Consider the following 17,960-nt stretch of genomic DNA (forward strand, 5'->3'; position numbering starts at 1 on the left):
TTAAAAGAAAATTTAAAAAACAAAAATTTCATAAAAATCGGTAAATTCTCAGGAAATTTTCAGAATACGTTTGATCGATACAGATTTACGAAACGCGTTTTATACATTTTTCAGAGTTAATTAAACTTCCTAACTATTTACTAGATCCGCACACGTAAATTAAGGCATAGGCTTGACATTCACAATAAGACCGATCGACTTCCATCAAAGCGGATCAATGTTTGTCAGCGGGTCGACGTTGACCACGGAAACGGCGATACCCTGAAACCTATCTCTGCATATGGTTCGTCGCAATCAGTAAGATCGACTTACAACATGTCCGTTGTAGTTCTAAGATGATCGATTCTAAGATGATACGTTGAAAGCGAGTTGATCGTGACTGCCGAAAAAATAATCTGCTCAGCATAAACCCGAAGAATTCATGTCTCCGTTGATCCTGAAAAATTTGCTGCTTCGGGATTGCGAATATTTTTTGAGATCCAACCCCTCGCCGTACCATTTTCTTTACAGTTACGATGATTGAATGAACGAATTGATTTTATGAACGAAATTATCAAAGCCAAAGAATGCAGCTAATATTTATGCGCCAGCCGAATACGTTATACATATTCAGTTAAGAAGACTTAATGCGACTAAAATATTTCGCGAGTTTCACTCACAAACATATCAGCATATCTTCGGGGAGAGATTATACTACTCGATAATATACTACTAGATAGACAAATAAATGTACTCACCTTCGGGTCTCAGTCTGTCGGCAATAAGGCAGTATGGGGGTGGCGGCGACTCTGAAACAAGATAACGAAAAATAAATCAGCAGTGTTCTTCTAGTTGAGATTCCATTCATTTCCAATGAACACGATATCAATTTCATGTTTTAATCATCCTCGACCGCCACTGTCGAAGACGTTACAGAATTTCTTGAATCAGTAACAATTTCAACATATAATCCTTGGCAAAAATTATTCGATCACATTTAAGAACGCATGATTTTCTTAAAATTGAACTGAACGAGTTGAGATTGTTGACATTATACTAGGTATCGCGCAAAAAAAATTTATTTCAGATTACTGTCTCTCGGAATTTCGAAGAAAAGTGTGATCAACTACCGAAATAAAAAAAAACTCGAGTAGTTTGATTCAATTTTATAAAAGTTATTAGTAGTCAGCGGATGTTTATGCAATTTTTGTAGATGAATTTGAAGCAAGTCGTATTAATTCAGATGAGAAATAAATTCAAATCGTACAAAATTCGGCCGAATTTTATACTCCAGCATATATTGAAAATTTTTAAAAAGCATGATAGCAAAATAAAAATTGTCTGCATCGATTGCAAAAGAAATAGAAACCAAATTGAATGTTATTTCTATGTATATTGACATCTTCAATTCGTAAAATTTGTCAACAATTTTTAATTTCATCCACTCAATTTTGCTATAAATGTCCACCTAACTTCGTTCCCTGCTGTAAATGGTCGTCGATCCGCTGAACAAGTATTTTCTGCGCGAATTCATACGTCAATGTCCGAAGAGATTCGTTCACGCGAAATCCCCGGGTGCGTATCGAGCGTCAAAATCGGTCTTCGAAGAAGCGACTCTTACACCATTTTACACTTAGCAAAGCCATTAATACCTGTACGGTCGATCCGCGAGCGGATATGCACGCACTCTCGGCCAACCGCAAGCGACAGTAAACGCAACATTAAAACGAAACGAAGACATTCATTAACGGCGCCAGAGCGAGGGCACGATAAATCTATTTTAGCGGGGATAGTCGTTCTGCCTCGCGTTCCGATTCCAATTTAATCCGAAACGGACTCGGTGACGGTCCGAGAACGAACGAGAATTCCGACTCAAGGCTCTGTTTTCGATTAAGCGGCATTAATGGGAATCGAGGCGGGCAACGAAACATAGCCGGCGAGAACGGTGCCCCGTTAGGAGCCCTAATCCAAAAGCGGAGGATTCTATTATTGGCGCGCCCAGCGAAACCGGTATGTCGTTTTACGTCCTTTTACGTGTCGCTCTGAAACCATAGGGGACAAATTGTAGCGTGAATATCGCAGACGTCAAGGTAACACGATGCGGCGCTTAGGAACACGAGAACCTATTGTAGTTACGGTCTACGTCTTCCGCGACTTGCAAATACAATATTATTCCCGTAACTGTCGCAAAGATCTCTACGAGTCAGAGAATTTTGACCGAAAAATCGGAATAAACGATTTTAGCGTTACTTATGGGCTCAAGATCATAATATAGAGGCCGTGGGCAACCTCATTGACGTTCACGACTCATTTTTTTACTGCCCCAGGCTTTTAAAACATTTTTTGAAATTCTGCAATCCTCCTCCTCCTCGCAACCCTTTGGTGACTCAGAGTCACCACTAAAAATTGCTTTACCATTATTCGAAAATATTGTTTGCATTATTAAATATACCGGTATCTAATCAATTACTAAACATTTAAGTATTGTACGAGGCATAAAGTGAAAAAAATCATATACAATGGTATTATTTTAGGTCGGAAGAAATATTTCAAAGGGTTAAAACACTTGACCAGTAGCAATTTACCCATTTCTTATCTGAAAAATTGTCTAAGATTGGCATCTCTGTGCGTTCACCATGAGGGGAAAAAAACATAGGTGAAACGTGAGGAAATACGTGTCGCGTAACAGATTAAATTACGTAAGAACGAGGAGAATCCTCGAAATAGTGCTTTTAATATATTTATTTATACTCGCGAGAAAGTCCGCGTTTGCGTTTCCCTGAAACTCGTCGCTGATTCTCGCATCGCATGATATTACGTAGGAAAAAAGCTTTAGCCGCCGTTTGTATGCGACAGTGTCGCGTCGCGTCGCGGCGACCTATCAATTAAAATTAAGTTTCTGACTCACAGTCCGTTTGAAATTCTGCACGGTGCGCGTCGGCGCTCCTCCGATTTGTCAAAACATGGTGACCTTGTCCACCATCGCCGCGGGTGTTATGAATGGTGGTCTAATGAGGGACATCGCTAAACCGTGAATATCTTTACGCATCTATGGCATTTGCTAATTTCGGAAATACAGTAGTGCTCATTTATAAATTTGCTAAACTCTGTTACACTTTAATTTCCACGACCCCTCCTCAACTGCCACTTCCAAGGAGCGTGACCCAAGTGTTTAAAGTTTCGATTAATTCTTTTAAAGAACGAGTATGTCCTTTTTTGGACCACAAAATAGTTCAACAAACTCAAAGAGGTAATTGTCTGCGGTGAGCAATTTCTTCGAAAAAATTAAATTCATTTGTTGGTCAAGATTGAATGGGAAGTATGTAGCCAGTTTGGCTGTGAAAAGTCAACATCAAATTCAGTAATGTTTGTTCTACCTTTTGAAGTGTGGTATCAGTGGATTATTGAGATTTTTCTAATTAAAATGAGTCAAAACATGACGGTAGCGTGAATGTAGCTGTGGCCCGAATAAAAAAGAAATTGAAAAGGCTCCGCTGAGCTCGAGTCACTCGTGATGAAGATATTAATAAAGTCTAACAGAGACCGAATAGAACGAATAGAACGAAGTGCAAGAGAAAAATAGTGTGTTCGTTAACGGTTAGAAATGGCTCTAATTATTTGTTTACCGATGGTTCAAAGTAGCTGCAAAGATAATATTAGCCGTGGTCCATCATTTGTAGAACCCGCTAACAATAATTTGCATATTTCCGCGTCTTCGCTACCACGTTTGAACTTCACAGTCCCTAGTGTGTTTGAAGTGAAACTTCAAGTATTATTTGTGTTTGCAAAACAGACATGAAGTGCAGAAACCTACAGCGATTCGTGACTACTGACGGCTTGCAACCATGCAACAATGCAACGGAACGTCGAAAAATGTTACTGCAATTTTGCGGTCTGTAAATACAATGCTGAATAAAGAAAATCTATTTTAGATTTCTTAGACGAAAATTGATTACGATTTAAGTAGTACACAAAATACATGGTGCATTTAGTTTTTGATCAAGATCATATGAAGTTTATCATTAGACCGCGGATCTCTCTTTATGCATTTATAGCGTAAAAATATGTACTAACGAAAAACATGAACCAATCAGAGCGCGGCTACTGCGGACGGATTCCGGCTCAATGCCAACGCCGCGCTTAGCGGGACCTGTGCTCTGATTGGTCCGTGTTCTTCGTTAATAACTCTTTAACCGGACCACGAAGAACATTTTACTTTTGCTGATCTCAGGGATCATCCTCAAAACGCTCTTACGGAAATGTTGACCGTAATACATTCAGAAACGTGACTGCAGTTGCCTCGAAACAGTTGTATTCCATAAATGAAATTTCTTGTCTCACCCTTTATCGAAATAAAGTCCCTCCTCCATTGAATGTTCACATCGGCCTGAAGAATTACCAGAGTGCCAACGTGTCGAAACTGTAGTCACCTTTCAGGTATTAATAGGAACTGTGCAATGTATATGTACCTACGTATGTACAATCTACATCTCATTTAAACGGACTTTCTTGTCGAAAATAACATTGCAATTTCCGATAATAAATCCGAAAATGTGCACGGCTCGTCTAATTGACGTACTTTATCGTGATGAATTATTTTTAGGGAAGGGAGCGTCATATCTATTTTAAGATCAAGTTTTCAACCATATCGTTGTGTGCACCTACGGTCAGTTTGCGTCGATTGAAAAAGGGAAATAAACCAATAGAACCTATGTTCTGTTGCGGTTATGCATAAATGCATAAAAATCCGCAGTCTGGTAATAACTGCAGAATAAACTGACCACGACTAAAAACGTAATACGAGCACGGCAATTTGCGTAACGTTATTGTCTGTCTGATAGTAATCGATTTATCGACACGAATTATTAACAGCTTCGCAATATCCGAATATGTACTGACAAACGCGAAAACAGATAAAGACAACACACGTCTGTGCCGCGTTGCGAAAACAGGCGCCACAGCGAGTATGCGATTCACCTTCGATAAATGCCGACGAACGCGCCACGCAGCCGGCAATGCCCAGTGATAATACGTACCCGTTAGAAAATCGTGTCCGACTGCTCTTCAACAACGCTCGTAAACCCCATGGAAGGTGTAATAACTCGCTGGCGCCGAAATTAATTTATCGTTAATTTTTTGTTCCCTTCCGTAATCGCGGATACACGGCAAATAGCAGAAGTATTTGTACTACGGTGGCATTCGCTACAACCTTTATGCAGAGTGAAACTGTTCTGCACCTCTGTTAGAACAATTTATTCCTTCTTTTAATTACTTGAATAAAAAACGTCTTTATGTCTATCAATTAAAACGTCTTTTCCCCAGAAATATCGCGTAATATGTACTCATATTTATTAGACTTTGTGAAAATCTTCATGGCGAGTCTGACTCGTTAAAATACGGCAACGGGTTGATACGGTTTTTTTAGTACCATATTAAAACAATGCGGAAATTAGGTACCGTGAATCACAGCATATTCACATCAGTGGATCCCTGAAAAAGAGTCTAGAAACCCTTTTCCAAGACGCATTCCACGGCGCCCCGGCGAAAAATGCCGAGAGGCTGGTTATCTTGATTTCGGGGCAGTCGAGTAGACAATAGGACCGACGAAAATACCGCCGAGTCGCTTCCTGAAGACTACCTGTGGATGCGACGGGTTCGGCCGCTATCCCCGTCATTTCTAAGAAACATGCTCTATTCTCGGGGTCCTAAATGGGGAGGAAAACGTCGTAAGGAAGGAGAAACCGAAAACGCAACGGCGTTGATTCGGCGCGCGTGATCGTGGACGCAACGCTGACCACAGTGCACAGTGCGTGGCCGAAAATCAACAAAAAAAAAAGAGTTCATTGTGTTCCCAGATATCTATTGCAAAGGTAAGAAATGATATTGAAACCAAGAAACGAGTACTAACCCTTTGCACTTCGAATTATTTTCCAATTTTGTTGCCAACGACTACTTACTATTTTACGTGTTTCATTTGTCACTTCAAAGAATAATTCTTTGACTGCTATGTACTTGTTTTAAACAATTTTGTTCACTAATTAAGTATAGCTCTCAAACTTTGTTGAAATTTATATTTGTGGAACTTTTCTTCCAAATTTATATCTGTGAAACATTTCAACTGTAATCTCTACAGAGCTTCTCGGGGCTACTGCAATACCAATCATCTCATATACTCTCTGCTGTATCCTACAACTTTCGTCTGATTGTGAGACATTTTTTCGTATCACCTGCAATTTTCGAATAAAGGAATTTTGTTAGAAAAAACGGGCTTTTCAACGCTCTGTGCGTCGCGGCGTGGCGAACACTCGACGCGGGTAAGAAAGCGCGTTCAGTTCGACTCGTTTCGACTCGAGTCGAGTCGAGTCGGTTCGGTCAGCTCGTCGGCTAATGCCGACTGGCCTCGACAATTAGCTGGCGCCGGCAATGACATGCAGCGGCGCCGGGCTGTTCCCCCGTCTCCCCGTCCGCACACCGGCTCTACCCTACCCCTTGGCATCCTATCCCGCCAGCGACGCTCGGCAGTCCCGTCTCTCCCGCGCCAATGCGCTCCGTTGGCTCCTCTTGCCCCTCGACCCAACCGAACCGCACATGTTTCACGGCGCCCCGTCCTCAGACCGTGTCCCTCTCCCCCGCTTCCGTTTCCCTACCCGTAATATTCGGCTCGGTCTTTCTTTTCTCTCTCTCTCTCTCTCTCTCTCTTTCTATATCTCGCTCTATCTCTCCCTAGCCCTCTCTCGCTCGCCGATTTCTGCTGGTGCGCCTCTTTCTCTTCTATTTTGCCTCGTCGGTCTCCACCGTCTCTTGCTCTCTTTCCTTCTCCTTGGCAGGCCGCGACTCGCCCAATATACGCTTTATTTTTAGATTCATTTCCTTCTGGCCATAACTTCGATCGCGCGACTATTGGTAAATGCCGGCGACCGGCATTTTCCATCCCCCGCCGAGTCGAACAACCACCCCGCGTGGCGACGATTCTTTCTACTTTTCGATCCACTTTTGTCGCTCTTTTCTCCTTGTATATATGTATGTATGTAGTATATATGCATGTTTCTCTGTCTCGTTCTTTCTCTCTTTCTTTCTTTCTCGCTCGCTCGGATCCCCGACGTCGCGGCGACGACGGCGACAGGGAGACGGAGAGACGGCGACGGCGGCTTCACCGACGACCGTGCACCACTCTCGCTCTGTTGATTCTCTTCTTAACGCGTCGTCTATTCATTCGTTCCACGGACGACATTCTTCTCGCGTTATTTCTCATTCTGTTTCCCCAAATGCGTCTCCGGCCTCCTCTGCGCGGATGCATCGGCGAGCTGGCGCGACCAGCCCCACGCTATTATTAGACATGGAAACCGCAGCGTGGAATTCGAAGGAGCTCATGATTTTCCTATATGGAGATTTTTCGGCCCGTTGAATTCCATCCGTGAATCCGGCGTCCTGATTTAGGTGCCGACCGCGTCACGCGCCTCACCGCAGATAGTTTCAATGGAATAGGGTAGCTGTACCGATTACTCCGTTACATTAGTCCTAATTTATCATTAGACTGCGGATCTTTATGCAAAATAAAAATTGTCTGCATCTGTTGCGAGGAATGAAAACTAAATTGAACGTTATTCCTTCCCTTAATTATTTGAATAGAGGAGGAAGCATATATTGACATGTTCAGTTTTGAAAATTTTCCAACAATTTTGCATTTCATCTAGTCAATTTTGCTGTAAATGCATAAAGATCTATTGTATCATGAAATAATAATATGTGTAAGCGTTTTATACGGAAGAATGATATTATTATTTTACTAGACGTTTAGATCGTATCCTTAAATCATTTTGTTGAAATATTTACACATGAGTAAACATATTTGTAAAACCTTCTGCTACGTACAAATTTGGCTCGAGTACATACCCCAATTTGGCATGGTCGCGTGTCCATAAGAAACTTCATTTCCGATAACAACTGATAAATACGGACGTTTAGGTGACACTTTACAACGAAACGAAACACGCAATTAGCCTAGTTGCTCGCACCCACACGAACCGATAACGACACATTACTTCGAGTATAACTTTACATAAAGTCGCGGGAGCGTTGAAATGTACAATATATATATATATATATATATATATATATATATATATATATATATATATATCATTTGTTTTCGAGTTCTCGAGAGTTTTATTTAGCATCGTGGTTATAGCAGTTCGAGAGACGCGTTCGGATTAGCGCCACAATGGTGCTTATTTTCGAACGGAGAAAAAATATTTTTAGAGCAGTGTGCTCTAAACTTGTCTCATTTATCCTGATATGTCGCCACGTATATCATAATGAGTTGGCACAATCTTGCCCCGCACGGCCAGTGTACAATAATGCACATGCATTTACAGACAAAAAGATTACATATATGTATTGTGCACATAAATATCTTTACGGAAGATCAAGCACAGAGTTTAAGTGATAATATTCCGCGATCAAGACATTTTCTATGCAACAATCTAATAAATAAATTATATCGATGAATTAGCAGGTTGTTCTATCTCTTCGACGCCGACCGTACGCGAATTTTGTTGAACTTTATTGAACAAAGTTTTCCAAGAATCTGAATCGCGCGCACCGATGTTTACGTCCCACGAAATTGCCGACGATCGAGATTATCGATCATTGCGGCGCGCCGCGCGCCGGCCTGTGACGAATCCCCGTCGCCGTGCCGCGCCGCGCCGGGAGATTGGGCGCCGCGTGAAATTTCGAAAATTAATACATATCGCCCCGAACGGTATTCCGAGATATCGAGAGGTTTCCTCGGTGCCCATAAAAAACGATTAGAGTAATGCTTCCACGATCATATTTGTCCAATCTCGTGAACTCGATTTATCGCCTCCGCTGCGTCAATATCTTTTCTATTGCTTCACGCCTAAATGTCACGACAATCTTTTCAGAGCGTTCTCTCTCCTAGATTTTTCTTCTTCTTTCTTTTTTTTATCCGGTCGGGCATATGCGACTGCATATATCAACCTACGTCGATTTAATTCAGATAACAGACAAACAGATTTCTCGTATTATGCCAGCAACGTGCGCACGAGTATGGTAACGCGACAGGCGCAAACCTCCTACCGGTTTCACCTTCCCTTTTTCGGGAATGACAACGTCGAATTCGATCATGTTTTTCTTGAATATTTATTTACTGAATCAGCTCGCCAGTCGTATCATTGTCTGCTGCTACATACACAATACCTACAGCGTGGAACTGCTAGCTGGTCCGGAATCAGTGCCGTAGCTACATATTGGGTTGGCAAGAAAGTAATTTCGGTATTTCAAGGTGAAATAAAACCGAATTTCTTTATTCAAGCGATGAACTTTAATCAATAAAATATTTCTTGTTTATTCTCTTTGGCAGAAGATCATCGAACAAAAGGGAATTGTATATCTTATTCATTGAAGTTCGTTGTTTGAATAAAAAAATTAGGCTCTATTTCACACCTTAAAATACCGAAATTATTTTCTTGCCAATCCAATATGTATGTAGTAATGTTTATAACGTCATGATTTCGGAAAATCATATACTCACAGTACAATGTTAACTTGAATTAACTATTACGGAAACGTTGATAATTTTGGGTTCGGTTTCCAATAGTATCAATTTACAGATAACGCAGAAATAAAGTATTTGTTTGAGAAAAACCTTAAGTGTCCAGGGCCAGAGGAACTCCCTCGCTCAAAACCGAATTAATCAGTGTTTCCCGTGAAATAAATCAGACTGGTGTCGGCGATTAAAAATCATGCGACCAATTCTTCGACGCCGCGCGACGCGATGATTCATGAACGTTAACTTCGCCTGGTTTTTGCTCGACCTGTACTCCACTCAAGTTGGGCAGCATTGGGTTAAATGATCGTCGGGGTTACGTAAAGACGCATTTTGCTGGCGCCTCTCGTTCGGTCTCTCTTTCTCTCCCGCAGTCGATAGGACGAGACAGTTTTTTGTGGTTGAATGCATGTCGCCAAATGGACTGGCTGATTGCGAGACAGCGCGAGGATCGGGTCGCTCGGTGCGCGACTCCGTCTAATTATTAATAATTATTCAGATATTTGCAAGTTAGATTCGTGTATGAATCTAATGTGAATGTACAAACGATTCCCTCCTTTCAATCCACCCGATAAGAAAGCTTCGTTCAGTACCTACTAGCTTTATTTCATTGCAGAGAGAGAGAGAGAGAGAGAGAGAGAACCTACTGCTAAATAATTATCATGACTTAATAACGATTTCGAAATGTTTGCTAATCCTTCGCACGTTTGTTTTGACAATTAAACATTTCTTCCGTCCTAGAATAATTCCATTCCATATGATTTTTTCAGTTTATGTATGTGATGAATACTTAATGTGATGAATACTTAAGTGTTTAGTAATTGATTAGAAAAAATAACGAATTAGATTAACACCACAGACGATCATCACGCTAACGTTGAGCACCACTGCCCGCGCGACGCGACTTGCGAAACTATTTCGTTCGCGTTTCGAAAACGAAACATGATTCGTAACTTCGCCGACGTCTTTCGTAGGTCGAAGGTTTGCTCTATCGCAAACTATCGTCTAATTAAATTTTTTCTTACACATGTATAGTTCTTAAAATAGATTTACAAATATCCATAAATATTGCTACGCTGTCCTTTTGTATTTTAACTGTTGTTTAAACGTATTTCAGTAGTCGCAAAGATTAAACTGTGTTGCCTTGTTCGGGAGAGGCTATATGCATATACATAGAACAGTTTCATGCAAGATAGAACAATTTTACTATTGCTATCAAGGTGGGTAACCTTTGAAAATGGATTTTTCCGAAAACTAAGTACAGATAGAAACTGAAATGCTTGCTGAAAGTTAGAAGTCCAAACGTGTGTTGTACAATGTTCTCGAAAGGTCGAAATGCAAGAAGAGAACATTTCCCTGAATGAGATACTATATCTCCTGGCAAGAAAGTACATGGTTGGAATAGGGACGATGGGTGTAGATAATCTTCGATTTGGAAGATAATACATAGTACCTGCTACGGGCTACGGGGTTTCTAGGAACACCATTCGAAGCTGTAAAAGGTGTCGCTGTCATGATGGAACGATAGATAGTCTACCTGCTAGCCCTCGACTACCAATTCAAAAGGGAAATGTCTGTCTGGTATATTTCAATTCTAATTTGACAACTCTATTATTGTCGACTTAATTGTGTTAATGAACAACAATCCTTTGATGATCCGCGGTAGAAGAAAAAAAAATGGAGAATATATACGAATGAATGAAGAATGAATGACATATGAAGAATATTTTTTCATATCGTGAGATTATAAAAATATGAGAACGATTGACAATTTTGTTTGCCTCGTCAGCGCAAATACAATCTCATTGAATTGTAGAAATTGTAGACTCAGTGGTTTCCTGATCGTATCGAGAAAATAATACAGAAAATGTGCTCGAATTTCTAAATAGTATTCGCAAGCACCGTAAAAAACGTCCGGATTCGGCCAAATTGATCACAGCAGGCATTCGCTGTACTGCTACCGAAAGTAATCAAGAACGTTCACACGTACCGATACCATTCACTATTCCGCTCTTGTTCCATTTGTTGCAGAAAACAAGAGCGTGCGTTTCACGCGGAAAGAGTGTGCGGGCCGCATTGAAAACGCCATCCGCGCCGACTTTATTCAGTCTACGGGCTTGTGTACATACTGGCCATTTACCTAGGAGCTTGACCAGCTGGACACCACAGCTAATCCTCCTAGCGTATCGGTAATAAATTACGGTTCTACGGTGACCCGAGCGTTTGGGCTCGTTAGCGAGGTGTGTGCAGGTGACGATTAGCATTTGGTCGCCGACACGCTGCCGTTACAATATCCCAGCCTTTCACGTCGCTAAATTATTCCCTCGCCACCGGATCGACGCCGGAGGTTCGACACCTCGAGGAGTAAACGACCGCTGTGATTTAACCACGCGCGAACCCCCTCCCTCCTCCTCTCTTACCCGGGAGAGCTCTGTGTACAGTTTGTCCCACGTGTTTCTCCGATTCTGCGTACGGTTTCGGTCTACCTGATCGCGAGGAAGAATGCCTCGCTACCTGGCACAGAGTGCATTCGCGATGGACAAAAACCATGAAACTTGCTTCATCGAAAAACTCGTCATCTTTTATGACAGAATATGCCGATTACAGGTCAATGTCAATGTTCACGAGGTCATTGCTGGGGATAAAGACGTTGTTACAATCACTGTAACTGTAAAGAAAATGATACGCGGCAAGGAGTTACTCAATAAGTATTATTTAGAGAAAATTATAGGTTTGTTTAGAGTTCCTGTTATGAATCGGACATTCTATATGCAACGGCCTAATATACTTCTATTAACTGTTTACAAAAGAAAGTTATAAGGCATACAGGAGAATAATAACGGTCGAAGTCCAATTGAACAACTTAGCGATGAACACTGCATAATGCTAATGTCGGCACATCAACTTTGAACGCTTATATCTCGATAATAGATTACGCGAAAACGTCTTGGTGTTACCTTCAAGAATGCGTAACTAAAAATATAGGTTTCTATCAAAAATTTCAGTATACAATATCAGAACGTACTTCTAAATAATGATCATGAATTAATAACGATTTCCAAATATTTGTTAACCCTTTGCACATTGTGAGATATATGTATGCAATAAAAAAAGGGGGAGAATCAAACAAATACAATTATCGCGTACTCTCTTCTATACCCTACAATTTTCGTCTGAATCATCTTTTCATATCGTGTATAATTATATCGAGTAATGGAATTTTGTCCGGAAAAGGGGGCTTTTCAGCGCACTGTGCTCGATGGCAATTTACAGTGTAATCGCGAACAATACCCGCCGCTGACAATAACGTATTATTGTTTTATGTACCTGCGGTTTGCTTTATTGGATTCCGATATTTACGGCGCGTTCGCCAGGTAATTTACGCGACTTTATGGATTGTGGTTGTCCCCGGAATTTACGAAGGCGACACCTGACGCACTGCAATCTCAAATAATGGCCTTGCCGGTTACAGGTACGGTATTGTCCGTTTAAGTGTCGCAGGTTCGGGTCTGCGTTGCGACAGTCATCCAGGTAGGTACACGGTGGGTCTCATAATTTATGGCACACACTTTAAATCAGAAGAACCTTTTTCTACCAAGCGACTTTCGTTTTTTGCCAAGATAGATACGCATTACTTTACTAGAATATATATAATGAAAATTTTGGAAAATTCGCGTTTAGACTGAATCACGAAAAAGATAGTGGAAGTTGCTTTTTGCGACTTTTTCATTTGTGCTTGTAACGGAAATTTGAAATATGTGTTTTGTAGATTCATATGTGTTATATACATGCTGAAAATCTCATTGAAATTGATGTAATAAAATTTTTGTACCAGTATTGCAACAACCTGAAGTGAAATGGAAATTTATTTTCTTTCTTCATATGTTTACTAGGATTGAAAATTATACAAGAGTATTTTTAATTTAACCACCTACTCGTTGTCGTCATAAATGCAGACAATCCGCTGTCTAATTTATTACTTGAAACTGGTTGCCTCGTGTTAATTTCGATAAAGTAACCAATGGAAATACAAATTTTCCTAATGATCTGCGACCTTATTGTAATAACAATCGTCTAATATCCGAATGACTGTAGTCACGTTTAGAGTGATCGATAGTTCTACTACATACTAAATTACACCATTAGTATTCAAGCATGTTGCACTACCCTTGTTTCTAGGAGAGTAGAAAGCTTAAATTAATTTACGTTCTCGGTAAGCAATAAATTACGCGAGTGTCGATACTTTTGGCATATTTATGTTTGCACCGACAAATTTACTAAGACGAGATTCGAAATGTTAGTTTAAGAATATTAATGTAGAATAAAACTCGAGTAAAATAACCGGAACAGTTGAAACTTTCACGCGATCGAATTAAAATTTATCTGCTGCTATCGCTGCTACATGTTAACTCTGTCTAACATTCCGTCGCTGAATTCGACGTGTTATCGGTAGCACGAAATCAACCAGCGAAAGAAAAGTATGTTTCGTTCCGCTTGATAAAGTTTCGCGTTATTAATTAGATACGAGAAGATCGAATTATGGCAACTTCTGAAGTCCGAGATACATACATCTATCTTGCATTCTATTCTATTTGCTTCTCCTTCGTATATTTGTCAATCTTGCTTTATCTGTACGTTGTACATACTGGCCCTATCAAATGGTATGTTCTTTGCGATAAGAGAGAAATTACAAGTAACAGTACGAGGGAAGTTAAATTAATAATTAGATTAACTAAAGATGAAAAACGTTTATATATTCTTATATATAAATATATAATATAATCGGTATGAGAGAAAGACTACTCACCGGGTTTGCAGAGCCTGCCCCAGTGGTAAGGATTGCAGCATATGTATACAGGGTCTTTAGCGGAATGGCAGACAGGAAGTCTCTTGAGCTCGGACGAGTGTGTGAGATCTGGCCACCGCCAAATTTGGCAGCAGAGCAGGTGAGGATCGATCGGCGCGTTATCGAGCGAGCCTCGAACGGGTACCCTGCACCTTTCCGGCCTGATCGGCGACGTGCACGAGTCCTCCGAGCCCGAGTGTTGATAGTCGTCGTCGTCTTCGTCGTCGTCGTGGTCGTTCTCCAACGAGGACGAACGATGGTGTCTACGATGATGCCGCGAATGGTAGTGGTGGTGATGATTGGCGTGATGATAATGGTGGTGACGATGGTTGTAATTGAACCGATGGGAACGATAGTATTGTTGCTGTTGGTCCGGATGATCGTAGGCATCCTCCGGATGCTGGCGGGGTACGAGAACGCACGAGCCAAGATCGGCGCCGCAGCTCTCGACGGCGGTGAGCAACATGTCTAGTTGATTTTCCTTGAGCGATTTCAGGAGCTCCTTGCACCTCAACAAACGAACGGGATCCTCGTCATCGTCCTGACTCTGATCTCCGCCGCAGCAACCTTGATGCAGTCTACTCGACGAGATACGACCACCAACTCCACCTCCTCCGCCTCCGCCGCCCCCACCGCCCCTTCCTCCACCACCGTCGCCGACTGCACCTCTTGACGACGCTCCACGCGCTCCTCTGGTTGTTTGGCCCGTCGTTGCCGTCACGTTGCTCGTGTCGTTGTCGGTGCTGTTCGTGTTGCTTGCGCGATGAATACGTGACGAATCCTCTTGAGCTTCACACTCGGTTTCATGCTCTCCACGGACCTTGGCCTTTAGGAGACGTCTAGTGAGCGCCGTCCGTTTGCTCCAGAACATGAACATGAAACAGGATTTGCGGTACGCGCATTTGGGGGCCAGTACTTTTTAACGTAGCCGCGCGGAAAATAATCAGAAATATTCGGTGGGGAATCGGTGTGCCTGTAACGGACACCGCCGCGCCGCGAACACCGGTTATATCCCGGCCTCCTCTGTCCTGGTTCCCACAGTTTTCCTCCCCCGTTACAGTTTCGTCAAAATGTTTTACATACACCGTCGTCGTCGTCCTGTGTACACTGTCAACGAGAAAACAAACACACATACGACGACCGAGAACCGAACCAAACCGAAATCACAGACCGAAAACCACGACAGTCTCTCCCCGGAGGCTTCTGACAGGGCCACAGCGGCCGTATATTTATTTACACACTCCGTGTAGCTCGCGCACTTTGGATCACGGTCTCGAAATAGTGTGACAGTTCCCTATCGCAGACACGTCCTCCTGCTTCACGACGCGAGTCTTTTCGGACGATCACCACTCGTTGAACACTGTCGCGTTTCCTCGTCGTTCCCTTTTTCCTTCTCCACCTCCTCCTCCTCCTCCTTCTCTCTCTCTCGGGAACAAGAATAATCCGAAATTACGAGCCGCTTGGCAAGAGACTCCGAATTAATGTGGACTAACGGGATATACCATCTACCCTCGTGGCGTAGTTCGTGCCGATATCTTTTTCAAACGCGTAAACGAGGCTAGGTCGGTTCCGTCTGGTAACCTTGAACTCTTTATTTACCTATGTGCCGCCGTACACAGAAACTGGCCAGTCGATTGGTGGACGCCAGTAGCGTGCGCGCGTTGATCCCCGTACAACAAACCGTGTCCAATATCTCGAGATGATCCACTCGCGCACACGACACCACCGTGACAATGATCTGGAGAACCGTTTCTCGACACACTGTTCGTCCAACGAGACAGTCGTTAACACAGCCAGAAAATCTGCTCGGCAAGGACGACGACGTTCAGAGTACAACAACGCATAATAGCGAACAGCGAAAAGGCACGAAGGCTTCGATCGTCCATAGATGTCAACGGTCGACGGCGATGTTCCGAACTCGCGTACTAATGGTATCACGATACACTTATCCGCTCCGGATGTGTACCAGCAGCACGGATCGGTGGCGCTCACACAACACCGGTTCTTGACTTTTCCCCGACGTTCTGTATCGACAGGCGGCGCCTTAACCTCGGCGACCCGCCACACGCAAACAAGCTTACAAAACGCGCGCGCACACGTTTATATTACCACAGAGAATACACACGGATCCCCCGTGAATGGTTTCGGGAATCAAAGTTAGCTCTGTCTTGTCGGCGGTTGTGCGTGTGTGTATCTTTCCTTAGGAGATTACTCTGCCGGCCACGGTGTACCACACCGCTTGATCAGTGTCTTTCGAATCTCGCACGTCTATGCCCCGTAGGACACGAGGATGGTGCCGGTCTCGTTTTTGATACTCCTTTGCCCGAGCGGTGGCCAATGCCGGCGCGCCGGCACCGCATAACAACAACAGCAACAACAATAACAACGACGACGAAGACGACGACGACACTTTAACCTCAAACCCGAGATTGTCGCGTCGATCACTCCCCGTCATCCGTATGCGCGTATCACCGAGTGACATTTTCCGCTTGCATCGTCTGTCTTGTTCTCTTTTTCCTTCTTTCTCGTTCTCTCTCTCTCTCTCTCTTTCTCTATCTCGCCCGTTCTTTCTAGCTCACTGTTTTCTCACTATACACCGTAACACACTTGTCGCTCGTCACCCATCGCCGTCGCCGGCCTGCGGGCTTATTCGCGCGAGGCGACCGCGAGGACGCGCACTGTCACATTCTTGAAATCGCTGCCCGGAGAGCGAGCGAGAACGCGTAGGAGACACTAACTGTAGGAGGGATAAAACGCGAAACCAACAGACAGACGGATAGACAGAAGATAAAGAGAGAGCGTGTATTTGTGTGCGTGTGGGTGAGAGAGAGAGAGGTCTCGCGAACTGGCGTGCGAGAGAACCAACAAAATACACACGACGAGAGGGAAAAAAAATAACAGAAGAAGAGAGTAGGGGAGGAGCGGCGCGCACGGATATATAACTCGCGGAGGGCGAGAGAGGTCGAACGAGCGCAGCGCGTTCGGTTTGTTTAATAAATTCTCCGACAGCGGATGAAAAAGTTCGTGACGCGTGGCCGGGGCGATCGGTCCCGTTCGCTCGGATCTTTTCGACTGTTTCGACGAACTCTCCTCTACTCGTATACTGGTCTCGTACTCGTCTCCACGCGCGCGCAGATATACTGACGTCGTCACGGGGCAAACTGTTGCGAAGAACAACTGCGATTACGGCCGTAACACGACTCGACTCGGCTCGGCTCCGCTCGACGACGCGACTGGTACGCACGAGGTCTCCGTCATGAGCGCACACACCGATTTCCACCGCCTCTTCCTCCACCTCCTCGTTCCGTCGCCGCCGTCGCTCGTCTCGTCCCGTCCGTCTCGTCTCGGCGCGCCGATACACCGACCGCAGCATACTAAACACACAAGGGAGATTGTTAAACATGGCCGTCGCCGCCAAGTCGTTGTCTGCGGCGATCGCCGCGAGAGGCGCCATCGCAGCCGCCGCGCCGCGCCGCACACTTTGCAACACTCTGCAAACACGCCAAAAACCTGGCCAAAGTACTAGTTTTCGAAGCAAAGAATTTTGTTCATCCGAGTACTGATATC

At 43.4% G+C, this 17,960-nt stretch overlaps 1 protein-coding gene across 1 annotated transcript in view; it reads right to left on the minus strand.

Annotated features, from left to right (window-relative positions):
- Nucleotides 1–17,773, minus strand: part of Dad (Daughters against dpp) — a 67,674-nt gene extending 49,901 nt beyond the window's left edge. Inside the window, exons 1-2 of the mRNA XM_076432007.1 lie at nt 14,355–17,773; nt 738–788 (exon numbers count right to left, since the gene is read on the minus strand). Coding sequence (XP_076288122.1) covers nt 738–788; nt 14,355–15,270 — 967 coding nt within the window. The 5' untranslated portion in view covers nt 15,271–17,773. The remainder of the gene's footprint in view (nt 1–737; nt 789–14,354) is intronic.
- Between the last annotated feature and the right edge of the window lie 187 nt (nt 17,774–17,960).

Source organism: Lasioglossum baleicum, chromosome 10 (assembly GCF_051020765.1).
Source record: "Lasioglossum baleicum chromosome 10, iyLasBale1, whole genome shotgun sequence".
In the NCBI taxonomy this organism is placed as follows: Eukaryota; Metazoa; Arthropoda; class Insecta; order Hymenoptera; family Halictidae; genus Lasioglossum; species Lasioglossum baleicum.